The sequence below is a fragment of the Centrocercus urophasianus genome, unplaced genomic scaffold (assembly GCF_019232065.1).
Source record: "Centrocercus urophasianus isolate 14NV4802_14NV808 unplaced genomic scaffold, USGS_Curo_1.0 seq_22, whole genome shotgun sequence".
Lineage (NCBI taxonomy): Eukaryota > Metazoa > Chordata > Aves > Galliformes > Phasianidae > Centrocercus > Centrocercus urophasianus.
In genome coordinates, this window is record NW_024884778.1 from 2,240,854 (window position 1) to 2,267,362 (window position 26,509).

The 26,509-nt window shown below is 40.1% G+C and overlaps 1 protein-coding gene across 1 annotated transcript in view; it reads right to left on the minus strand.

The window, feature by feature from the left end:
• The window catches only part of CNTN6 (contactin 6), a 72,195-nt gene extending 46,363 nt beyond the window's left edge, over positions 1-25,832 (minus strand). The window contains exons 1-4 of the mRNA XM_042823486.1: positions 25,676-25,832; positions 11,483-11,578; positions 4,615-4,818; positions 3,180-3,282 (exon numbers count right to left, since the gene is read on the minus strand). Of these exons, the coding sequence (XP_042679420.1) occupies positions 3,180-3,282; positions 4,615-4,818; positions 11,483-11,578; positions 25,676-25,817 (545 nt within the window). The 5' untranslated portion in view covers positions 25,818-25,832. The remainder of the gene's footprint in view (positions 1-3,179; positions 3,283-4,614; positions 4,819-11,482; positions 11,579-25,675) is intronic.
• Positions 25,833-26,509: the final 677 nt, after the last annotated feature.

Genomic DNA, 26,509 nt, shown 5'->3' on the forward strand with positions numbered 1-26,509 from the left:
TTAAGATACAAATTCTCTGGTATTTGTTCTGTCAGGAATGCAGGCTGAAAGTAGCAAACTTCACTTGTAGTAGAAAAACTGATTTACATGATATATGGCTTTTAGAATTCTGTGCTTGATCCTTCTACAGCCTCTTGCATAAATTCTTAAAGATGTTTTTAAAAGAAGTGAAGCCTGGAGTTGTGATGTCAATTTAGTAAAGATGGTTATTTGGAACCCACTTGTGGCTGCGTTGTATGCTTGTACCAACAGCCTCAAGAAAAGCTCAGCTCTGCATATGTAAACGATAGGAAGATGTAGCATCTTCCCCGGAAAGAAAAAAATAAGAGTATTTTGGGTTAAAAGAAATCCTGTTTTGTATTATTCAATATGCTTTCTACAACCTCTACCAATGCTACCAGTGACCCATTTGCGAGGATTCTGAACAAATTATCTCCTTATTTTAACAAATTAAATGCGGGCACAATTTAATAACTGTGCATACCCAACACTGAAACTGTTTCTATTAGTACATGAGAAAAAAGTTACTTGAAAAGAAATCTATAGAAAAGCACAGTAAGTCAGTTGAGCTAATCTGTGAGCAACTCCTTCCATGGCACTCAGTCCACTCAGACAGTGAGCCATAATTTAGATATATGGCATGATTAATATAGCTTGATCCAAAACATGACTTTTAATACTGGCATAGTATTAAACACTGTCAACATAATGAATCGTATTGCAGAACACAAAGTCTCATCTCTTCTAATAAATTGCCACAGGCTGCAGCATCTGAGATGGTCACATTAGTATTTCATATTTCAGTTTTCTCTCTTCAAAGAATTAAGCTGTAATATGCATTTGTGTTCTGTTTGAATTCTCCATGCCAATCACCACAGAGATGCATGCTACTCACACTCCTTTTGTGCAGCCACATAGCATCACACTGAGGAATAACTTACTTCTCAAAAGCTGCTATTCCTGGTGCTCTGTACTACAACAGCTTGCCCAAGCGTTTTGGCCATTTGAGATCCATTCCTCCAAGCCATCTCTCCAGGAATAAACAGCATCTCTTTGGCCTCCCTATATTTATTGTCATCAAGCAGGCAAGGGCTGTGTGACATCCACGTTTCCATGCAAAATGCATGAACAGAGCGTTGCAACAGATTGCAATGGGGAGGACCACAAATGCTTCATGCCAGTGGGGTGCAGTAAGTGTTGATCTCCCCAGAAGCACCCTCGAAAGGTGCATGGAATGCACTACCTCTAGGCATCCCATGGTCTGATTGCACTTAGTTGGTTGACTTGGAGCTCCCTCAAGTAAAAAGGGCATAAAACTCAGCCTTCGGTCTGGCCTCCTCTACTTGTCTTTTAAATGCAGAAGTGCTTTTTAAGCAACATCCAAGAGGTATGATTTGCTGTTCCGTATAGAAAAGAGATGCTATTTCTCTAAATACCGTGAAAATACTTTCATTTAAGACTTTTGGAGACCAAAACCGCAGCAGGTTGCCTATAATCTGCCTTAGATGTGAAAGATTTCTGTTATTCAAAGTGCGAGGCAGCAGCAGCTGACAGCTTTGTCTGAACCAGTGGACTAACAGTATGAATATAGAAAATTATGGATAATGGGAAAGCAGTTCTGAAATCCAAGAGAGATAATAACCGTTAGAGCTTGTGGCAGATCAGAGGTATAGCTCAACAAACGCTGAGCTGAATTGATTTTAACATAAACAGACAATAGTGGAGGCTAGAGTTTTGGTGGAATTGAGGCATGTAAAGGTGCAGATGACCGCATCGCTGCACTTGTGAGTGTCTGACTACAATTGCTAACAGCTGGAGGTAGGAAGCCTAGAGATTGAACACCACTGCTAATTACCTACATACCTGTAAAAAGCTGGCCTCACTAATGAGTTAAGAGTATTTCACCTGTAATCTGTTTTTCTTGCTTTATTCACATACAAATTTCAGCTCCGAAATAATGCTTTTTCCCCCACTGACTGAAAATGTACTTCAAAGCCCTGTTCAGAGAAAATACTCAGATGAAAAACTGGAGACATCTAACCTGCTACGAAAGGCTGGAAAGGAGAAATTCTGCAGCACTGTAGCAAGAGCCTTTCCTTACATACAGCAGGTGTGGTGCACCTACGCAGAGAGGAGGTGATGTGTTGGCTGAGATACTTCATTATCCATATCCTTGCAGAACACATTGCCCCATACTTATAACGTTGTTAAAACAACAAAGCTAACAAGACCTGTCTTTATCCCTTCATTGGGAAGGCTCTGTTTCGTACGTATTATTTTCTGGTTTAGAAATGCTTTTGTGTAGTCAATATACCACTGCTAAATGCTTCCCATGCAACAGATGGAAATCTATAGTGACAACTTGTGGTGTAAAGCCTACACTGACTCACACTGAATTAAAGAGGTATTTAAAGAGAAGTAACTTGATTGTTTGGAAAGGAAAACCAGATTTAGCAGGAACGTTCCAGTCTGGGACTTGTTTAGGGCCAAGAAATTCATATGCTTTTGAATATGACTGCAGAAATATTTTTTGTCCAACTAACTTGGGGCTAATTTTCATTTCTATAAAAACCTTATCTGTAAGGCAAGGCCATACCTCATCTTACTAGCTTTATTTGCTTTATTTTTCTACTTCTCAGCATAGGTTCCACAGGAACTTTTGATTAATTTGCCCTGCTTGCAAGTTAGGCTTTTAACCTCTGGTAAAGCTCTAAACACTTTAAAAGCCTTAAAAAGGATTGTCAAATAAAACTTAAGCTAGAGGTCGACAATTTAAGGTTATTTTAGCTCTTCCATGGAAAAAGGGACACACTGGAAAGGCGAGTTACACATTCAGTTAACCACCTGCTCTCAGAATACAGAGCATCTCTTTTCATTTGAGCACTCTACTGCTTCTGCAAAGAACAGCCATGCGAGGAGCTCAGGCACAATGCATGCTAGATTGCAGCTTCCCAAGGCTCCTCAGCATCTCTTTGGAGAAAAGGGTGATGAGAGCCATGTGGGACCCATTCCAGAAAGTCTTGGGAACACATTGCACAGAAACAAACCAAGATAAGGTTAAAAAAAAGATTTACATTTTCATGTTCTGACAAAAAATTTGCTACGCCACTTACAAAGGAACAATTTCTCCCTGTACAACTATATTAGAAACCACAGTAAATAAAAAACAGGAATCTTACTTTCCAAGGGCAAAACATTCCAGTTTAACAGACGAGCCCTTTGCTGCGTATGTTGTTTCTGGAAAACGTGCTTCAATCTTTGGTTCATACTCTCCCATCACACCTGTTGAACATCAAAACAGCTAGCATTCCAGTTGAGCTTCAGACCTGTCTAGCACAACAGAATTTCAGTGTAAAAGAAAGGATGGCGTTAATAGTGTTAGAGCCTTATGCTCCACCCATGGACATCCACATGTGATGTCTGAAGACTGGTTTTGATTGTCTGGGTGAAATCCAAACCTATGCTGAAAAGCTTAATGTGAAATGTGCAAACTCTTTACATGTGAATGGTGAAGCATGTGCAAGCGCAGTACCTACCTGCATTAGGAGAATTCAAGGTTCACACCTCTCGTTAGCTGCTAATAAGCAATGGCATTCATCACTAAGCTGCCACTTCTAAGGACACCAGGTAGTTTTGAACACAAGAGAAAATTAAGGGGTTCCATGTCCAAACTAATTACAAAACACTTAAAGCATCTTAGAAATAACCAGATGTGAACTCTGGGCTTAAGAAAGGCTGATGTAATTGGATATAGTAATCACATCCCCAAATCTCATCAAGTATCTGATAAACCAGATAATCCAGTATCAGTTTAAGGGCATTTGACCTTGCAGCAGGTTTGGGATTGCTTTGGAAAAACTGAATTTTTTGCTGAAATTCTTAAAAAAAAAAAAAATGCATTAATCTTTTAGTACAACTCACTGAATCAGGAATGATGAAAATCAGTCTCCCTCAGATAGAGCCTTAGCCCAGATCTCACACAGAAAAATGAATTGGTTCTTATCTTACATTGAACGGGGGCCCAGCTAATGCTCCATGTGCTATTTTGTACAGTTCCCTTGAGACTGCCTGCTTAGGACTCAATCCAGAGGCTACCAAAGAGAATAGGAGAAGATTAAGAGACTGATGAGACCGAGAAAAGGAATAAAGCATGATGATGAGAAGGAAGAAAATAGGCATAAAAGATCTAAAGCATTTACATGCGGTACCAAATTATTAACTTTCGATTTTGGGAATTATAACTTCATTTAGAATGATCAGATGGAATGTTATAGAGCAGCATAGTCTCTCAGTGAGAGTATTATGCAATAATGTACAGTTGAGTTTTATTTATACCAGAAATATAACACTGTACAGACTTCGGTAACAACTCGTCACTGCGGCTTTGCAAGCAGCACAAATACACTGAAATGCAGGTGAGCAAACTTACAAAACCAACTTTGAATAGAGATCTCCCAGGTATGCACTTCTCCATGCAAACATTTATTTAGAGGCATGGCTGAAAAGGTATTTGTATATCTGTGCAGGTGAGTCACCTCAGGAACTCACTCAGAACAGCTTTCTAGATCTGATGGTTGAGCCATACCTCATACCGAGTGTGCCAAGAGAGCTTACCATCACTGCGCAGGGTGAGGGGAGTGGGTGGCCCCTGAACACTCTGCCCAGCCTTGGAGTTGGTCACCACACAGGTGTAGTTGCCCACATCCCATGGCTCTACTTTGGCAATGTACAGATTTCCCGTTTCTTGTGAAACAAAACGTCGTCTGTCCTCCTGAACGTATAAGGTGTTATTGTTGAAGGTCCATGCAAAAGACAAGCCTAGAAAAGAGCAACATACATCATGCATCCTCAGATTTGCTTGCTTCTTCTTAATGCTTTTGCTGGTTGAAAGAACGAGCCAGTTACAGGGCAGACCACTGGGGATGCACAAATTAGCACAGGCAGGATAAGCACTGCTTCAGTTCTAACTTACTTCGAGCCACTTGAGAAGGTCACAGAAGTTTCTGTCCCTTGCTGCTTTTTATTTTCCTGTTTCAGCCTATTTTTAGGTAGAAATGGCAGTGCTGCAATGCCATGAGAAAGCTGGCTTAGTAAATAATTCCTATCTATTGCAACTTGCCTCTCAATACTGAGAGCCAATTGCTGATCATGCAGCACTACTGCTCCTTTCTCCACTCCACACATGGAGAAAGGAAACAGGTAACAAGACATCATTAGATTTTCATTGAGGGAAAGAACTCTGCTGCATCCAAACATCTGGGAGATTAATATCTACACATCACTCCTTCTCTGCTTTTTTCTTTATCTTCCATACTTCTTGTTCTGTTCTGACTTCCTAACCCTATTCTGCTGCCTTCTTCCATAGCATTTCACACTGTAAAAAGGTACATCCATAGCCTAGCCACTTTAAAACTAATTCATTTGACCAGCAGGACAGAGCTCTATGAGCTTGCCATCCAAAGACCCTGTTACCCCAACCCCGTGTTTCCATCAGTGCCAGAAGTTTCCTGCCCACTCCATGCCCAATACTGGGCTGCAGTATTCAGCTCTGCAGTGGCAGCAGCAGGACAGAAATTCTGTCATTAACAAGGCCCAGTAAATCAGAACTTCCAAAATGTACCAGTTTAGCTCCCTCTAATTAAATGTATAATTCATAAGCTAACAGTGCTCTGCCAACAGCTTCATTTTACACATTTCCCCCATCAAATATAGCATTTCAAAAAGATTATTTACATTGCTTTCCCCTCCCTCAGTTGCAGCATAGGTATAGGATGATAATAAGTCTGCAAACTCCAGTAGTTTTGTGGAGTTTTATGTTATCATCTTCCAACATTTTAGAACTCTCATTAGAAATGACACGTCTCCAGGGAGCAATCAATGACACTTTCTATCCTTGGCTAAATTCTGTAATAGGCTCTGTTTTATTACAGTATCCTTTTTTAATTATTATTATTTTTGACATATGGTAAGCCCAGAAGATGCAACAGGTCCTAAAGCAGTGTAATACTTGTATGTACGTGATTGAACAGCATAGCTGGACACCCATCAGGCTTTCCATAACAACACAAGTAAACCAAAAGTGAGTTAAATATGAAAAATAGGTTTGATGGTTCACTTCCTAGACTCCAGTTCCAGTGCTGGCACAGTTACAGGGCTGATGAAAGCCTTGACCCACGGACAAGGCACCATGAAGGACTTCTAGGTCATCTTATGGCACACCATCCAAACCCTGCTGGTGGCTCCTGCACCACCCAGAGGTGCAGCAAGCTTCTCCATGCTCAACAGGGTATACAAACCTTAATGAATATCTATTAAAAAGTAGCTTTATGCTGCACAGAGCTTGTTCAATCTACATTTCAGTAGGTACAACAGCCAGTTTTCATCTCTTACGATTTCAGCACAGCACCTGATGATCTTGCAATCTCCATTACATTCTGTCTGTACTGAACCATTGCCTCATTGCCTATTAATACTCCCATGAACCAGGAATGAGTTCAGGCCTCTTCTTTTCATATTTTAATTCCTCCTCTCCCCAGAACCAGGCATATAAACATTGCCACTCTCCTCACTGCAGGCTCATCATCACCAGCTCCCAGACCTTACTTGCCTAGAGCCTAATTCAGATCCATTAAACTCTGTAGAAGCTCTAATTTTAATTGACTTCAGTGGGAGCTGAATGAAATCCCAAGAAAAAGATCCAAACTTCATAGATCAAACTTCTTTCCCCTTCTAAAGCATAGCCCCAGCAGGATACTCCCTCACACAGCATCTTTTCACAGAAAGCCATGATAAGCAAAAAATATTAATAGATTTAATAGACTAGAAAAATGTAATATTACATTAAAGAAGGAGTTACTTTTACTTAAATGTCTCCATTTTGGGTCACTTGGAACAGATCTGATTTGTGCTCCTTTCTTTTTCCTCATTTAATGGCTCTGGTACAAGGCCCATGCCATCACTTTTGGGTTACGCTCATTTACATGAGTAAATCAGCAGCTGGGAAGGCTCTGGTGAAAGTAATGGCGAACAGAAGGTAGCAGAGACATAGAAGTGAAATTATGTAAGGAAAAAAAAAAAAAATAGTAACCTGCTAATGAAGTCTAGCTAAAATAGACTTGAAAATTGCTGCCACCAGCTATTTTAGTGAGGAAAAAGAAGTTACCTTTCTAAAGTTTATTTTGATTTCCATTTAACCATAGAATTTCTGAAAATAAGAGCTGCTGGGTTCACATCCCCAACACAAATCCAGAGCTGCTGAATTTCAGAGGCTGCTATGAAAAGGCTTCAGTAAGAGTCTTACACAAGCCTTCGCCATTATCAGCACCAATTATTTTTTTGTACCCAATTCATTTTTCCCTTGCACAGAGCCTTGTATATCTGTCACATTCCCTCTAGGTTGACTACTTATATGATGTTGAAAACAAATCAACATGCTTCAAAGTAAGGGAGCAGAAGGCTTTCTGCCAGAGACCAATTAGTCCACTTTTTCTTAATTCTCTTTTCACTGTGGTTAACCTGTGATGCTTTAGAAAAGTAAACTATGTGAATGTACAGAAAGGAGAAAAAAGGCCAGGGAAGAGACATCTTCTGGAGGCCCCTGCATACGGTTAGCTCCTTCCACAGTCTATGAGGTTGATTCCTCCACTTCACAAAAACCAGGAAATCCCAGGACCTTGCAACTAACTAGTCCTTTCCTCACGTGCACAGACTGCATAAACACCCACCTGTGCCCCAAGGGGGAATGGTTTTAAACTGAGACAGAGGAGGTTTAGGTTGGATATTAGGAGGAAGTTTTTCCACACAGAGGTTGGTGAGACAATGGAACAGGTTGCCCAAGGAGGTTGTGGATCCCCATCCCTGGAGGCATTCAAGGCCAGGCTGGATGTGGCTCTGGGCAGCCTGGGCTGCTGGTTGGCGACCTGCACACAGCAGGGGGTTGGAACTGTGATCCTTTTCAACCCAGGCCATTCTATGACCAGACAAATGGTTTATAAAGACTCTTGCTGTGTTCAAGACTTTTTTGGGTAAATAAAATAAATATCACAGATTAATCATTGTGGTCCTTTTCAACCCAGGCCATTCTATGAAAGTTAGCCAATATGACATCATTCATCCTTTACCTATCTATTTATAACAGCATCTTTAGAAATGCCTTTCGCTATCCTGAAGTGAATACATGACTTCCAAAACATGGAACATGGGTTAGATGATGCCAACAGGGAAACACTACTTCTCCTGGTTTTCGCTGCATCCTGGAATTGCTTGTGCCAAAAATCAACAAATGTTTCCCTAAGCACTCTGTCACCATGCGCAGAGAGAAACAAGCTGAAGCAGGTTTGGGCAGTCTCTGTTTGGTAGTGCTTTAGGTAAGGGCCAAAACAGCAGAAGTTGATCACAGCTTTTGTTTTAAGTTCTGAAGGAAATCACATACAGTAATGTCAGACTTGTTCTAAAGTCAGGAAAAATGAGTATGATCTCCTCCCGGGTTGGAAAAGAACCCTGCTAACCTTACGACAGCCTTATGCCCAGAAATGACTCCACTTCCTACAAATAATGAAAGAATACAACATTCATAGCACTGTACAAGTCGGAGTTTTTCTGAACTAAATCCTGCAACAGAAGAGAGAATAAAGTAAAATTCATATCATTTCTATCCTCAACTTTTTAATTTAACACTTGTGTTGGTCTCACAGACAAGCTTAGAAAACATCAATCACCTTCATGTAATTAATTTCTTAATTCTGCCCAGCTACTGCCTAATAAATACCGCACTACAGCTCCTTTTCTCTTGTGCAGCTGATTGGACTTAACCCAAATTAACATGTTTGAGCTCTGAACACTGGAAAATGATATTTGCTCTCTAAAGTAATCCTGGTGCCATTATTGACTCTGTGGGAAGAAGGTGCCTTGAGTGCACAGAACTGCATTTACTTCAAAGAGGCCGTGTGGCAGCGAAGGGATAATTACAGCAACATAGACTTCATTATGCACACGCCAGCTCATAGGCTTTTTTATTAGTGCTGCAACCCTAATTGTTCGGATCTTTATCCAAGACAGGTGACTGTGCAGGGCTTCTCTCACTCCTCACCCAGACCCCAAGCAGTGAGCCCAGCTCAGCTGCCAGCACCAGGAGGGAGCACTGCCAGCTCAGGGCACAGCTGGGAAGGGGGGCAGCTGATAACCATCTCTGATTTATCAGTCTGGGGAATATAACATTTCAGAGCTCTCCTTCTCAGCCCGAGCAAATTCAGATCAATATTGCTGGTTCTGCAGGAGGAGAGCACAGGATGGTCTCAGGGAAGGATTAAAGATTCATAGGAGAGCTCAGAAACAGGAGCAGAGGGAAAGCTGCTCTAAAGCAGTGATTAAGGCACTCAGCTTTGTAAAGGGAGATACACATCAATCCATCACTTGGAAATTACGCATGTTATCAGATGGTTGTTTAATACAAAATGCAGAAACAACATGAGGAAGCAGTCAAAGAGCCTTTTACACAGAAAAGCACTGCTCATCTCATCTCCACATACCCACTCCCCTGTCCCCTATGCCCTTCTGCCAGCTGAGGACTCAACATTTGTCTCTACTGAGCAGGCTTCAGAGCTCTCACTTCTTTAAGAGCCTTTTTGGCTTTTTTAATCCAGCTCTGCTGTTGTTACAGCAGTACAGAAAAAGCCCACTGAGTCAGCATCCCAGCTTCGAGCCCCAGCAGCCCTCGTGCATGAGTAAATGCAAATGCACAAGTGATCCTGCTGCTTCTAACAAGATTAGCAACTTTCTTAAGGCTCTGCAGGGATCCAGCTTGGAGGAAACAAGCCTTATATCACACTTCACCTCTAACAAAATAAACGAAGAAACAGCCCAGCCCATAGTTCTGTGTCAAGTATTACCACTCAGGGAACAACTCCTTAATCACAGGCAGGTCAGGCTCACACTCAGCTACAGAACTGAAAAGTTCTTCAGGCTTTCTTCCTCCCTCATAGACGGTTTTCAACACTTAACTCCATACAAGATGTTTCTCTCTTTCTTGTAATAAAGAAACAGCATATGTTGATGATACAGAAAAAAAAAATTGCTGACCTAAAGAACTTTAGCTGTAGAATAGATGTGCCCCAAAGAGAAATACAGCTTGCCTCCCCACCCTTACACCCTAGAGCATCACTAACAAGCAGAGAAGGGTCAGATGCTGAACTTTATAAGGTGTGTTAATGAGCATCATAAATAACAACAGCTGAGGCTGAAGAGCAGCAGGTGCATAAATAGGCAAGAGGGGGAGGTGTGCAGGAAGTAAGAGCTGGGGTGTGTAGTTGTTGTTTAAATTACTGTTCTATTTATTTTAGTCTGTTGGTCAACAGATCCCACCTCTAGCTTAAACCTGGTGACAGAGGTGTTGTTTATGGACAGGGTGCTGGGGTTTTTTTCATGCAATTAACCTGAAGTAAGCTCACTTACTATTGACATACTCATTCTTGCTTTGCCAAATCATAATTTTACCTATCAGCAGGAAGAAGACATATAGCTTACTGGCTCATGGATGGATGTATTGTCTTTGTCCCACTGATACATTTCAGGAACTCTTTGAAGCTTTCTCTGCCCTTAAGGGCCACATTTCACTTCATCTCCTTGATTACATACCTCTTTCATACAGCTGCAAGCACTAAGTGAACTGATGTTTCCTTTCCATCCAAGACTTGTGGGTTTTAAATTGACTGATGGGTTTCTCTACTACTTTGATATACTGCATCCTCCTTATAGATCACAGTTTACCTTCTTCTTATGGGAACAGCTATTTCTTAAGAAGGATTGAGAAAACAGTACTGAGAGCAGGACGTTGGTGCTGGCTCACAGCATGCTCCTCCTTTGGGTGTGTGGTTATGTGAGTGCTATAAGAACTGCTGATTCCCTCAATCCAGTAACCGTACTGTTGATTTACACCTCTTTAATGTGCATCTATTTTTCCAGGACAAGATTTCTAATCATCTTCAGCTGGTTATGTAAGAAAACCATAGTCATTGCTCTGAACCTCACAAGACAAGCAGTTACAATGTGAGTTCTAGCACCTCCAAAATAAGATTTGAAAATGCAGGTGGCTCAGAACTTGCAAAAGTCAGTGCTGGGGAGAAAAAAAATAATCTCAAAAAATAGCTCTCAAGAGCTTCTTGCTTCTATCAGATGCAAAAAGTGGGGTTAATGAGAAACGTTACTGCTCCAACAATAGTCCACATACATGCTCAAGCCTTTGTATTGCACTGAAAACACTCATGTTGTAGGTGGATTGTAGCTATATAGAAAGGGGTACAAATAACGTGTCCCTTGTTTAAGGATAGCTTACATTAAAGAAATCAGAAACATTACAGTGAAAGGCACTGTTAGCTCACTGCACGTCCCCAGAACTCTACCTTATCCAGAGCAATAGCAGCAGTGGTAACAGAACAGCACAAATCCATTCTTTGGGCTGCAGCCGACTCAGAGCTACTCCACGTACCTCCGTGATGTGGTGGAGGACCACAGAGCAGAACCACTCCTTGTCCTTCTCTGACTGACACTGTGCTTCTTGTTTTCATTTCAAAGTTCTCAAGATCTGAAGAGAGAAAGAGAAAACAAAACCATGTTATAGTCAGATTTACTCCGAGTTACATTCCAAAGCATGCAGTGCTTATAGATAACTCAAGAATATATATTTCAGTGGTATAAAATCTCACTATGTGAACTGAAGCACTGTATGGACAAATAGCTCATCCATCCACCTACCTGGTCCTTCAGCAACAATAAAATGGTTATTTATGAAGCACTTAAACCTTAACAAGTGATTTCTACATGAATTAAAATTCCTCTTTGTAAAGCTAGTGTATTCTGCGAGTTTTTCTAGTGACACATCAGAATTTATTTGTCTTAATCTGCACGAATAGGAGAAAAACGTTTTGGGTTTCCTTTTTTTATATCAATTAAACACAGGTGTGTTTCTATAAAGTATAAATGATAATTAAACCTCATCAGAACTCCCCTAGAGTGTGTAAGTGACAAAAGTATGCCATATTTTCAATGAGCACATTCTTTCCTAAAACTGTCTGTGGCAAGTGGGCATGTTTTTAATTGACTTGAATGAACCTTAGCACTGGTTTCAAAGGGGAGGATAAGAACTCTTGCAATGAGAAAAAAAAAAAAAATAGAAATCACACCATGCCCCAGGGAAGTTGGTGCAAAAAGCACTGATGCCTGGACTCCCATGGGTGACTTTCATGTCTGCTTATCAATTTTTACATTATTTTTACTAATCTAATACAGTATTTTCTACTTTCTCCCATTTCCCAAATGTGGAAGTCTCTCAGTCTCATTCTTTTTAAAAGAACAGTTCAGTTTCAGGACATGATGTAACAGATGTTCTTTAAAAACAGATTACTTTTTGATCCAGTTCTCACCCTGATGAGCTGACTTACTACTTCTGTCAGAGCACTTCAAAATGTTTTAATAAAATAAACAGCAGCAGCTTCCCCTTAAATCTTAAGTCAATGTGGTGTGCTGCAGGTTCTTGTTTCAAACAATTGTTCCATTTTTCATCAGCTGAACAACTACCTGATCCGGAGCTCAATAGAAAGAAACAGTTCTCATTGGTCAAAGCCATCATGATTACTACCTGTACAGCCTCAGCTATTTATGTCAATATATCAATTCTCTCCCTTAGCTGAACCTTACAGAGTAAATTGTTCTTTTTCTCCTCTTCATCTCCTGTATATTCGTCTCCTATGAAGACATTGTCTACTTGGAGGTGACTGAATTGAATTAGGCAGTGGTGGCACCTCCTTACAGTCATAGCCACAATAGATGGTACCTGCCAATACACAGGAACGTGTTCTAAACTCTGATGTTCTTTTAATTGCCTGCCAGCTAGACTCGCCTTGCAGTCCAGAGGGACACCAAAAAAGAGAGAGATGAATGGAGTGAAACTATAAACATTTTTCTGCCTCTCTTTAATACTAATTGGGAAAGAAAACAATAGCATGCCTTCATAAGAGTTTTGATTTGTATCTAAAATACGCTTATCCAACCTCTTAATGTGTGGATTGATTTATTTACCTGTTCTGAAAATTCACTCTGAGAAAACTGATCATATATTTTTTTTCCTTTTCTTTCCTGTGGGTTAAATTATTTCTGAGAAGGAAAAGACCGGAACAAATATTGGTCCGTCTGTGTTATAGGAGTTAGGAAAAAGATGGGGGAAAGTCAGAACATTCAGATGCTAGCAGTGAAAACACTTGCATCTCCCACTCCTATCACATTCCTTTCCTTGATTTGCTAATGTAACATGTTGTGCAGTTCCTACAGAAAAACAGATTAAAAATAATTGCAAATCTCTGCACTCGTATGACAAATATACATAGCACAACCAGTGGTGTTCATTACAGTTAATCAGATCTAACTTTCTGCTGAGAACAAGATTTTACTGGGAAAGAAAGAATGAAAAAGGAAGTCCGGTGCTGCAGTTAACAAAAGGTTTTCATGACAGTTCAGAATTAACTATGGGATACTTTAGTCTGAAACTGGAATAGTTTCTGGAAAGTAATAAATTGCTAGTAGCAATTCTTAGTTTAATGACACAATATGTCAAGGTATCATTTTACCCATTTAAGAAACTGTCACCTGTCCGTGTTCACCCATTAAGATAATGGCAAGTATTCCTGTTTAAGCATTGAAACAGTAGAAGTACTAGATGGCTCACAGGCTGTCTTACTTTATAATTAGCAGGACTAATTCAGATTACATGTGGTGAAAAATTTGACTTTGTCTTTTTAATCTCTGAAGCACCCAATTCTGCATGCAGGAGCACTACCACTTCCATTGCATGCTTATACTTTGGTTATACACAGCAGCCCATCTTTTCCTGCTGCTGGAGAGATTTTTGTCCTCTTCTGGTCAATAGTGAATGGCAGGTATAAAAAAATGCTATGGGGACACACTAGTGATCATTTAATCTACTCATCATGTCTATCACAGGTTTGAGTACACATATATCCATCCAAACAGATAATTATCTAACTTATTAGACTCCTAGAGACAGACATTTCCTTTAGATGATCCATTCCAGTGCTTGGCTCTGGACTTATCACACTGCAAGCAGCTCTCACTCCCAGACTTGTAATAAATCTAAACAGAAATGATCCTTTTCTTCCTCTACCTCAGGCCATTTTTAGTAGATAATTGTACACAATAATCAATGTCTGTCTAATAAAGAATCATTGCATATAAAAAAATCCCCAAAAGAGCAAAACAAACACAAAGAAAAGTAAAAATGACTCATTATAGGAGTCATTCTTCTTTCATTCTTCATCTTTAAGGGACCTTCTTTCCAGGCAGGCTCCATCTCCCATAAAATACTGCAACATCTCATTCAGAAAGTTCTCAGTAATGAATTACAGAATTGTCTGTCTTCAGTATGTAGCCCAGGATGACAACCAGGAACGAGGCAGACCGTCAGGAAAAATGTTTCTTTTGGCTGGAAGCGATCTTTTTGCTCAAAAGATTTTTGCATCTATTCTCCCCTCTTTGCGTATATTTGCAATGATTAGTAGCAGCCTAAAGTATGCTAAGCAAAGAAAAGAACTTGAAGATGAATAAAAATGCAATATTTGCATTTGCTCTTGTTATTCTGAATATCTGGCTGCTTCTCAAAACCACCTCTTTGCCCCAAGTGCATGCTTACACCAACAGTGCACAACCACCCCATCCTCCCTGTTACTGTTACCTAGCATAGCTCTATAACGTAACATGACATAACCTAATAAAGCATAATGCTGCTTGTCAAAAAGACTATCAAAAGATAGCTAAGATCAGGTGTTTGGCACACATTTAGATTGCTAATATGCACTTAGGAATAGTGTGACTATTTAACAGATGGTATACTTGCTAACTTCAGTGTTTCTGCAGAGATCTATAAATAAATTATCACCTAGTTCCTCCATTCTTTGCATTTATCTCACTTTATGAACAATGAGTGTCCTCACTGCTCTATCAGCTACAAGTTTTAACAAACAAAACTTTGTTCAGCACATGTTGGCAGATTACTATCAGTGTAGCACAATTAATCAGTTGGACGCGATAACGAGATCATGTAGGCTAAGCAAAATGCTCAGGTGAACAAATGATTCTTCAAAGGGAGAGTGGAAATATATGAACTCAGCTGTGTGTGGCAAAGAGTCATCATCTTCAGCTGGGAAGATTTGCAGACCTAAGCAGGAAAGGTACATGCCTGGAGCATGGGAAAAATCTGTTATTCTGTGGAAAGTGGATCAGAGAATGACAAGGCTTCCTTTGATAGGAGTGGGAATAGTTGGGGTAGAGGCATGCAGCTTCTCACCTGGTATGAATGCAGGGGTAGGGAGGAGTAATAGCTACAGCTTGTTTCGGCTGGTGTAAATCATTAGGACCCCACTGAGGTCAGGGAAATGATGCTGATTTATGCTAGCAGAGGGTATGGCTTGCAAGTTTTCACTGTAGGTACTCAATTACAATAAAACCAGGACGTGACAGGAACACTGCTTATAGGTAAGGCTGACCATCACCATAGCTCTAGTGAGCACTGAGCTGCAGTGAGAGGCCAAGCGCCTGCACAAGTATGATGTGGTGCTTCTCTCAAGTGAAGGATGCTAATCTGCAGAGACTGCCAGGAGTTAGTGCAACAGATAAACGGAAATATTTCCTGCTCAAGTACTTCTGTTTGTAGGTGAATTGTTAGGTTCAGCCACACCTGGAAAACGTGGATTTTCTTTATTCATCTTAAAACCTAGCACTGACAAACACTGAGCTAATTGCTGCTTGGGCAGTGAAAAGATTACTCTTCTAATTTCTCCTAAACTATTATTCATTATATCAACCAGAAAGATCAGTGCAGTGGAATGGCAATACAGGTGGGGTAACAATAAAAGGACTACTGTGATGGAAAGGTGTTACAAAGGAAAAGTGCTCACCTGTCTCTGAAGATCTAGGTTCACAGGGGAGAGATCTCTAACCAGATAGCCTTCCCTAGTGGCAGTCAGCCCTTAAATGACATCTGAGAGGTGCAGCCAGGCTGCACCCCTTCTGCTCACACAGCTGAATTGCCTTCAGCTGTGCTCCCAGGGCTGACCGGGTCCTTTTCCCAGATGCTCAATCAGTGGTTCAGGCAGACTCAACAGTTACCATACATGCACACATCTGCATTTTTTTCTTAATATAAAACTATCTTTAAAGAGTTCAACTTGTACACCAGCACGCGTAAAAGCAGGAATGGTTTTCCTGGGATTTGAGAATCACTTTTTAAACTTCTATCACAGGAAGAAAAAGTAATTGCAAGTAACAACTCATTCCTTTCAGCCTCTTCGCTGTGTGTTTCAAGTTCCTCAATCTGCTCAGGGATAGGTGTAAACCTTCTTGATTGATTTGGCTTAAGAATGGGCATAGGACATCTTCATTTCACTGAATAACAAACAAGGAAGCTGGGAAATTTTGATATATAAAATTGTTACAGACAATTAGAAAAAGTTCAATTCATCATCTTACATAATTACTAACAATTCATCTGAATTATTGTAATTTCATGCTTTCTTGAATTTTTGATTTTTTTTTCCATAAGTGTTTTGTCATTACATAATCCCAACTATTATAGTTGGAATTGCTTGTTATTGAAATGTGCAATGAATGCTAAGGCATTAGATGCAAGAAGACTTTATAAATCAGCTCTGCTCCTGAGGATGAATCAATAAACTTTTCCACGTTTCGGTGGGGCTCTGTCAAATTGTGATGTATTGCATCTGTTCCTATTTCTTCTGCTTCTCCTATTGGCTGTGATATATTGCAACAGGATCGGTGTTACTGGATGTGATGTATCACAATAGAAATTCTCTTGCAGCGAAACGGGATAAAATTATGACCTCAGCAGTTTTTAAAAGAAGCTCATTGTTATGATTTGCTATAAGCATTTCTAACACCTGTGGTATGGGCTGACAATTAGTTACCTTCACTTTCCCTTGACTGTAATAAATTAAGGGGCCCATTGGTAATTCTTGGCTTGAACTCCAGGCCTGATTCAGAGGCATAAGGTTTGCTGCAGGTGCAAGTAGAAATCCTTCTTGCTTCCTTAACTTCTAGGCTTTCCCATACTTGGACATAGTTTGGTTTTGTGTTGTTATTTTCTTTTGCATACAATGGACTAAAATGCATTAGACACAAACCGAGCTCTTTACCAAAAGATTGTGATAATCTTTTTCAGATCTCTCCGGGAGAAGTGCATTCAGAAGTCCCTTGTTTCTGCTCAGTCCTGTGGTACTGAATAGCTCATTAGGAGATTAGCACAAATCTCTGTTAATTTAGTTACCAGTAGAGTGTGTTAAGGAAATCTTTCTCCAAATGCTTCCCAAGGGAATGGCCACTCTCACTTCCCGTGACTTTCACTGTTAAGTAAACTCTCTTCTTAGCTTTTAGAACTGTAGTAAACTTGCTAAACAAATTCTCCAACAATTCCTTTGTCCTGATAATAGTGTCAATACTATTAATCATTTCCCTCTACCATCTAATCTCAATTTTTTAAATGTTCTAATTGATTTTCCATGAATTCAGTTCCACAATTAAGAGCTGTGTTATCTCTAATTAAGGTGTCTGAAAGCTGCTTAGCATTTCCCATTTCCTGATTTTTAAATACTCGTGTTTTCCACTAAATTCGTAACCAGTTCAGTTCCTTCCTACTGAAGTGTGTGAAAACCTCTGCTCTGTCAGTGCTGAAGCATTGCAGGGACTGCAGGACTTGAAGGACCTGAATGTCTCCTTTCATCAGGACAGGTTAAAATTCAGCCATAATTCACTTTTTTTTTTTTTTACTTGTTCCCCTGTGCATCCCGTTCTGCTGAGAAGAGAAGGCCACCAGCAGAGCACTGCTGCCAAACCCAGAATGAAATGTGCAGTCACCAGGTCTTGTCCTTTTCCAATGCTGCATAATCGACCAAGGACCTTCATCAGGGCTTCTTTATTTAGTTAAATTGCTTTGGAGCTTCTAAGGGGAGCGGAGCTGTAATTTACACATTAGGATGCACACTGGCCCCAGGTCTTCAATTCAGCTTAAATGGTATGAATAGCCAATCCAGGCACTAATTTTCAAGGTGGAGAACAATAATTTCTGCCACAGCCTGATTGTCTTTTTCAATTAAAGAGTGAAAATGCCCTTTACAAAGTAATATCAAGCTTCTCTAGAGGAAAAAATGGAAGGTCACAATTAAATTAAACGGAGAGAATGAGGGGGAAAAATCCCAACTTGGTTTTTGTTCAGGCACCAAGAATCCAGTGCGAAGAAACATATGCCGTGAAGCTGTGCTGCTGGTCTACATCTGCTTTTTGTTATTTTTTCCCCTTTTAGAGATTTAGCAGCATAAAATATTCAAGCTTTCTTTTGATCTGAACACAGGCATCGCACAGAGCAGTAAGTGTTGCTGCAGCCTTAGGGCTCTTACGCTAAATTCCAGCTGCAGGCTGGAGGCACAGTGGAGGATCCGGCCCTCTCAAAGGGAGGGGGACATAAGAAATTCATTTTTTAATATTTTATTCCCTAACAGTTTACTCGCTTGTCACAGCAGAGTTCATTTGTCACCTGTCATCACAGAGTCACTTCGCCGTCTGCGTGAGTTTTCTCCAGATTGGAGTGCTCTTAAAAACAGATTTCTCTCTCCAGTGCAAATCTCATGGGCCAGATTTCTCCCTGACAGAGCTGTGCTGCTTTGACTGACCCACACCAAGGGTCACCTGGGCCCCTTGTGTCCACCCACCTCATGGCAGAGGTGCTGACTATACCCAACATTGGCTTCTTTCATCATGTGCCTTGAAACTTTTGTATTAGACAGGAACATCACAGAAATAACTGGTTAATTACATTACTTTTAGGCAGTGATTCCAAACAATTTAATACTTATGTTCTTGTTCTCTCAAGCTTCAATCTATAATTTTTTGGGGCTTTTTGTCAGACTAAAGAATGAGGGAGTTGATGTGGACACTATGAATGTTTCATTCAAGAACTTATTGGAATTTAAGTCATATCGTCCGCAATGGAAGTAGGGCAGATAAAAAGAAAATCACCCAGACTGCAAGTACAGACTGGTTTTATCCTTCAAAAATATTAAATTTTATTAATCAGAATCTAACATCTTTGGGACCTGCCACTGCTTTTTTTCCCTACCACATCTCAATCACATATATTGCTTTTCCAATACAACTTGCAGCCAGCTGATTTAGGATAACCACTTTTATAGGAAATGCAGAATAGTGAGTAATATATAACTAAAAGATAATCTTCAAATACTTATGCATTCCATATTACTACTTTATCTGAGTAGCCTTCTGCCTGTAAAGCTCCTTCCAACATCTCTGTAATGGATGTCTCCATTTTAAAGATGAAAAAATTCTTGTATGAAAGGAGTGAGATATAGGTATAATAGAAGTTTAAGCAACTAAAAATTAGACACTGGTGCAACTCAACCTGATAGGATGAAAGAGCTTTCACAGAGTGTGCTGATGCAGCACAGCCTTGAATGGTGGTTAGACTCACTGAGAGAGATGAGTTTAAAAGCATTTGAGAGGGAAAAATGCATCTGGGGTCTGTGATGCTGACTGGTCTGGTGCCATCAAACGAAAGCAGAATGATGCTGCTATCAGCTCTGGTTCAAGTGTTTAATGAGAAAGGGGAGGATGTGACTGTGTGTGATGTTGATTCGCTTGAGATGGGCTCTGGGAACACATAGGACTCGAACCTTTAGGGAAACATCTGATAAAAAAAGAAGTGCTCTGCTATGTAGACATCCCTTTATCTTCTGGTTTTAAGATTTCAAGGTGTTCTTTGTGTCTTCAGGAACATCCGGATGTTTGCATAATCCTATTCTTGTAGTATCTGAGCTTTAGAACAGAAATGCTATCATTAGTCTGCCTGATCCTGTCAGCAAGCAGGGGAACCTGTCCCAGGCTCCTGCTTCATCACTGCTGAAGGGTTGCTGATGACTTTTTGAGCCTGAGTGTGCATAGAATGCTGTGAAGAATAAATGCTGGAAATCTTAGCAGACAAACAGGTGAACACAGCAAGGTCTGGTATGGTTTTTGGTCTTTGTGCAAGGATGCTGCATCAGTTATAGTCAGTTCTCTGCAAGAATTTTGCTTAAAGCAACCTTTTAAGGAAACACAATGCCCAGATTCAAGGTGGCTGGAGCAGTGCATAGACCCATTTTGAAGCAAAACATGGCAGGATCCCATCATGTCTTTCCTAATTTTGTGCAGACTTGAGGAGGAGGACGGAAAAAAAAAAAATAAATTTAAAAGAAAGCCTGAGGTTGCTTGGTCTGCTCCATGGAGAGCATCCATTAAAGCAAAGGCTCTGGTGCAGAGCTGCTGCAAGGAATGTTGGAGAACCGGCACAAAGTGTCCATAGCAATCAGAGCTGATAAATGAAAGTTCGGTTTGTTTTTACTCCAGGCTGAGTTCTGAGAAAATATGGGATGTATTTCCAAGTAATAATCTGATGGTATACTTAGTATGATTCATTTTATTCAGAAGCTTGCTCTCCACCTGCCTGTACAAAGGGAAAAGCAAATGCTGCTGCTGCAGCTGTGTTGCATTGTTTGACTAGTTAGGAGCCCAGAAGGCAATTTTGAGCTGTAAGCCTATTTAGACAGGAGGGATGACAGTAGCATTTCCATCCTCCAGACAGGATCGTTGCTACTGCAAGCTGCATTTTATTCTCACCTGCCCACAGAAAGATGCAGACTGTGAGGTGTTACCAGGGACATTGGGAGGGCTGTGTGAGCCACTGCTCCCTCTGATTGTCCACATCTGCACGTCAAGATGTGTTTCTGCACTATGTGTAGGGCAGACTTTCAAGAGTAAGAGGTAAGCAGTACTACTTTGCATTTGGGGTGTCCCTGGAGAGGACAAGGGAATGCAGTACGTCAGGAAGAAGTTGTTCAGTGAGCAGTGTGCCATCCCTGCACTGCTACTCAGTGCTACTTGAGCACTGTTGAGGAGCACACAGCTCCTTCTGGATCAGCAAGAAGTTGCAGTGCTCACTTTTCAGCATGAGCTGCGAGGCAGCCTGATCAGCATGGCAGCCCTGCCTGCTGATGAATTAAAACTCAATTTAAGGATTGAGACAGCTTTGCTCAGGGTGGTAGTTACAACATCTTGCACACCTTCTAATCAAATACAGTTGTTACAGGGGGATTTCTGGGCACACACAACACTGAGGTACAGCCAGTGCAGAAAAGTATGTGCTATTTAGACTGGAATCCATGCTGGCGCAGACTTTGCAAATTCAGACTATCTGATCTGATTTAAGTGCATTGATTTTTCCATTTTCTATTTCAAAGCATATGCTACAAGTAAAAAGGGTTATGACATTTTGAGGCATGCTGTATTGCTTTGTGATGTTTGTGTAATTTGTGTGCAGTCAAAGGTAAATAACATGATGAAGTAATCAGATGAAAAGTGGGCTTTCATGCTAGCTGAGCATCTCAAAGACAGTCACTCTAAAAGGGCTTTGCAAATGCCTCACACTGTCACAATCTAGCAAAGACTAAATGGACTTGATTGCTTTTAATCTTTCCTCTAAAATGGTTAAATACTACCAACAGATTATTATTTTTCTTCTCAGAATGGAAAAACTTTGTCCAGGAGGAATTATTGCCTCTTCAATTTGTGATTTCAGCAAAGCTGTGTCATCATTTGTCTTTCTGATAAAAGGCACTTGGGATCTCCAGGTTTCTTCCAAGTGCTCCAAAACCACCATTCTCATTCATGGAGCACGTCCTCTCTGGCCAAGAGGAGGGAGGATGTATGTACTTAGAAAAACACTACTTAGAAAAAGGCGAAAGCAAAATCCCTGACTGCTCCACTGACAGCCATGAGAGTATGACTGCATCCCAAAAATGCCGAGGAACAGTCCTTCCTTACTGCATAGCAGTGGGGGAAAAAAATGCTTGTAAGAGGTCTATTGTCCTGTGTTGTTCAAGACAAAATGACTAAACCTATTCTTGAATTTAAATTCTCGTCATTGTTTCTCAGAATTCATGTTTAATTAATGAGACCCGAGGTCTGAGAAAGCTGCTATCCTCACGACATTCTACCAGCAATACTGGAACAATGGGACCAAGAATCTCATTTAAGATCCCCAGCCAACCAAATGTTTTCAGTAAGGACTGAATTTTCTGGGCTTATGTCCTGAATGCTTATGGATCAGGTTCACATATGATTCTTTCTCATGGGAGAGTACTGTTTTTCTAGTTTGTTCAACTGCATTTCTTATTCCTGCTATTCATCTCTTAATGTCTCTATCACAGATACACATGAGAACTAAAAGAGTTACTAACTGGCCAGGACAGTCTGTTTTACTGCAACTAGTTATGGAGATTTCCCTCAAGACCAATTGCTTGCATACTTTTACTTAAAACTGATGAAGTAATTAAAACAAATCCCCTGTGTGCCTGCAATACAATTCTGGTTGCAGCAGTATTAAACAGTTCTCTGTAACAGGATTGTTTGTCTTTTTATTAAGGTGTGAAATGCAATTTAGAAGACCTACATTAATAAGAACAGATTTATGCAGAACACCTCATCAATACACATGCAGGTACAGCTTGGTTGTCTTTGCCCTCTCTTTTACTCTGATTTGAAGCTCTGCTGGTGCCCTTGTGTTGCATTCTAGTAACAAGTGTGGAGATGGAAAAGCACAGTGCAGGTGTGGTTGTGACTTGGGAGCACGTCTGGGTGAGGCTTCAGTGCCAGGCTCTGGCTTCACAAGCTGAGGTTTGACATCCAGGTTTCTCCTCCAGCCTGCACATCTAGATCACCAACTTCATTGCTTGTGGGACACACACTAGCTTTTCAAAATGTACTCCTTGGGTAGCTGGAGATGCACAGGATTTATAGGGAGCTTTCAACTTTATTTATGACAAAACAAACCTTCACTGTGAAGTATGAATAACACAGGGCTGCCATGCTATGCATCCTGCAAATGCATTTATGTGCTCCTGCTCTGCTCTCTCTCACTGGTGCTGTCTCTCATTTTCAGCCTGTAGCTTTAATAATCTATGCCACCTCCTTCTGTACAATATTCCTCCTGCAGCTTTCATTTGACAGCTCTGTTTTTAATAGAGGATAAGCATGAAACTCTAGCTGAATCTGAAGACATATTTCTAATCTCATACAGCATTTATTTTGCTTCTCAGAGAGCTTGCTATCTTGAAGAAAGGAAAAAGTATTTTTCACATATTGAGATGTACAATAGGTTTTCCAAAGGTATCATTAATTCAAACTCCCACTCAAAGTTACCTTGTAATAAGAAGACAAATGCATAAATGCTGTTACCCAGATAATAGGCTTGATTCGATTATTTATCATGGTGACTGCTGTAACATGCCAGTCCCATTCAGGGAAGAGTCCCATTTTGTTTGGTACTGAATGGAAGTGTCATAACAACAACATGCCTGCCTGCCCAGATTTTAAGAAGTAATCTGTAGTACTGGCTGAAGCAAACATGTAAATTGGATGTCATCATGAAAATAAGAAACAAGGAAATGTTAACTGTAAAATAACTGTTTCAAGGTAATTTGTTCCACTATTCTTATCAGGTCATTTTAGCATTTTCTACGTACTGTGTTTTTTTTCTCTTGTAAGACAAGTAAAGACTCAAACTTTTAAAGTGGTATCACTGAACTGAAGCATTTTTCTGTATGCTTTGGGTTGCAAATTTAAATGACATTTCAATTCATCTGTCCTATCTCTTTGATATGGGAAAGGATGAACACTTCTGTCTCTGGCAATGGAAAAAGTGCATACTTCTTGGAAATGGGATATTTTTACTGCTATGCAGCTAGAGGATCAAAGCAGGATGGGAGCTGTAGTTTTGTCTGCTGCCATGGACAAATGAGCCTCCATTTTGTTGTGAACTGCTCCCTGCAGTAACTTTGGGAGGAGTCTTGGTGGGAGCCTAGGAAAAGGAACTGCTTGATATTTAGCCCATCTGACTGTCCTGTATTGGCATGAGACACTGAGATATTAAGGAGTTACGTGCTTCAGAGGGAATGCTTCACCAGCATGGAGTATTAAAGTCCATTTTCTAGCAAAGAGTTTCTCTAGTAGCTTGGGAGCTTTGATTGAATGATGTTGGAATACACTTTGCCTTAGGATGGCTACAAATCCACAGGTAAACCAAAGTGCTTCTGGGAGTTTGAGTCAGGGACAGATTTTTCCAGAAGAAGTTGAAATTAGTGAGGAATGTGAGATGCTGCACAGTGACCGGAGCCTCTTCATCTTCCACTTTTCATGGATATTCCTTTTTTTTTTATATTAAGATTTCTTTTTTTTTTTTTTTTTTTTTTTTTTTCTCCTTTGAGTCTTCATGTGAAGGTGTTGCTTCTCTTTAAGTCTTTTCCCCACTCCTTCCTGACCTCTCATGCTTCCTTCTGGGTTATGGATTCCACAGTTAATCCTGAGGCCACCCATTCTTTCTTTAGAACTAAACCAGGATTTGTTCTGTCACTAAACTCTTCTTATCTTCAAGCCTCGAAATCATTTCCCATATAGAGAAGTGGCTTACAAAGATGCTTCAGAAAAAGTGGAAAAATAATGAATCAAAATTTTGCTTTCCATCTGACCAGCTTCTGGGAATCAAAAGCTCTTTGAGAAATTCAGGGTAAAACATTATTAAACAAGACACTAGTGATATACCATTTGATCTGCTCCACTAAAAGAGAGTCTGTGAACCATCCTGACCTCTAATGTCTCCTTTGTATAACCCCTGTGACACAAGATTTGCTAGAAGTAATGGAAGAAGATTAATAATTAATACATTTTCTGGTGTCTGAAATAGCGGCACAAGGTTGGCTTTCGGCACATGTTTTATTAATGAGGTTGAAAACAATTGCTTTCTCCCAGCAACAGATAGGTCAGGCTTTGATACTGAAGAAATCGGAGTGGAAGCAATATCAGTTTTTCAGAGGTGGGTTATTTATTTATTTATTTGTTGTTTTCTTTAGCTGTGTTTCCCCAGGGCATCAACGCAACTCAGTCGCCACACGTAAGAGGTGCAGAAAAGGTTGTGAAGTTGTGAGGGAGTGAAATGGGGAGCAAGGCTGAAATAAGATGTAAACTGGCTCAAGACGGCATACGTGCTCTGTCCAACTGAGCTGAAATACGACACACTGCAGAGCCTAGCAGCATCATTTTGCATGCTGCGTAAGGGGAGAGAGTTTTACTCTGTTAATATAACAAAATGTCAGTGTGGCAATCAGGGGAATAATGCTTTGTACCCTTCCTTGTGGACCTCCTCATGCTAACTAACTTGCAGACACATTTCCCCCACACAACCGTTCTTACCTGCAATGCAGCACAGAAACCAGTCTTTAAAAAGTGGAAACACCTCTACTAAGTGAAAATAACTGCATTCATCTTTCTTTAGCTTTCAATTTTCTAAAAGTTACTCTTGTTCCTGAGGGCTAGCAGCCATCAGATGTCTGGTTGTGTTAATAACATTTACTAGAAATGATTTTTTTAAAGAATAAGCATTGCTGAACTAGGCCAAACCTTTTGAACAGAATCATCAACGATTCTTTAATTATCCAATATATTATCATTCATGCACATAATTAATAATGCTCTAATAAATATGATCTTCCCAACTTACATGCAAACTGAAGCTTTGCCTTCCTGCTCAGAATTGTTCCAAATGAATTTGTGGCCAAACACTGGTATGTTCCAATATCCTGTTTTTTACGTGGGTTATTGATTGCCAAGCTGCCTCCAACCAACCTGTAGTGATAACTCATGGTAAGATCAATATCTGTGCCATTTTGCTTCCACCTTTGAGGGGAAAAAAATCAAATTATGCTTATAATTTACAGAGCCTATTCATATTTATCTTAAGTAGCGTGCTGTAGCACACCTGTAATGATAAAAATGTGGTTAAATATCAGAAAATTATATCATTTTTCACACAAGACTGCTGCTTATATCAATCTTGATCATGTCAATAATTCTGTCCTTTGAGAAAAAACCTTTACTGCTTTTGTGCTCGTCACCAGTGTTCATCCAAATGTCTACAAAAAGTAATTATAACTCAATTGTAGAAACTAAGTTACCCATCAGACTGATATTATGGCATGTTCCTTCACTGAAGCTACCATATTTTTTAGGACATAAACGGTATCCAAATATGTTTTATGGTCTTTACAAATGATGTCATAAATTTGGTTACAGAAACGATGTGAAGATATAAGTCAGGAAGGATTACACTTCAGAGGACAGAGGAAAACAAGCAGAAGTCTTCTTGCTGCAAATTTAAGATGAATAGTTTAATGATGATTACAAAACTTGATTTGTCTCAGCGTTAAATAGAAAATGGATGGTGTCTGCAACATTACAAATGTAAAAATGATATTTATATTACGAAGAAAATAATTATTATCTGTTTTAATTTGGAAAAAAGTGTGGATTTACCATTATTTATGTAAGGGCTGAA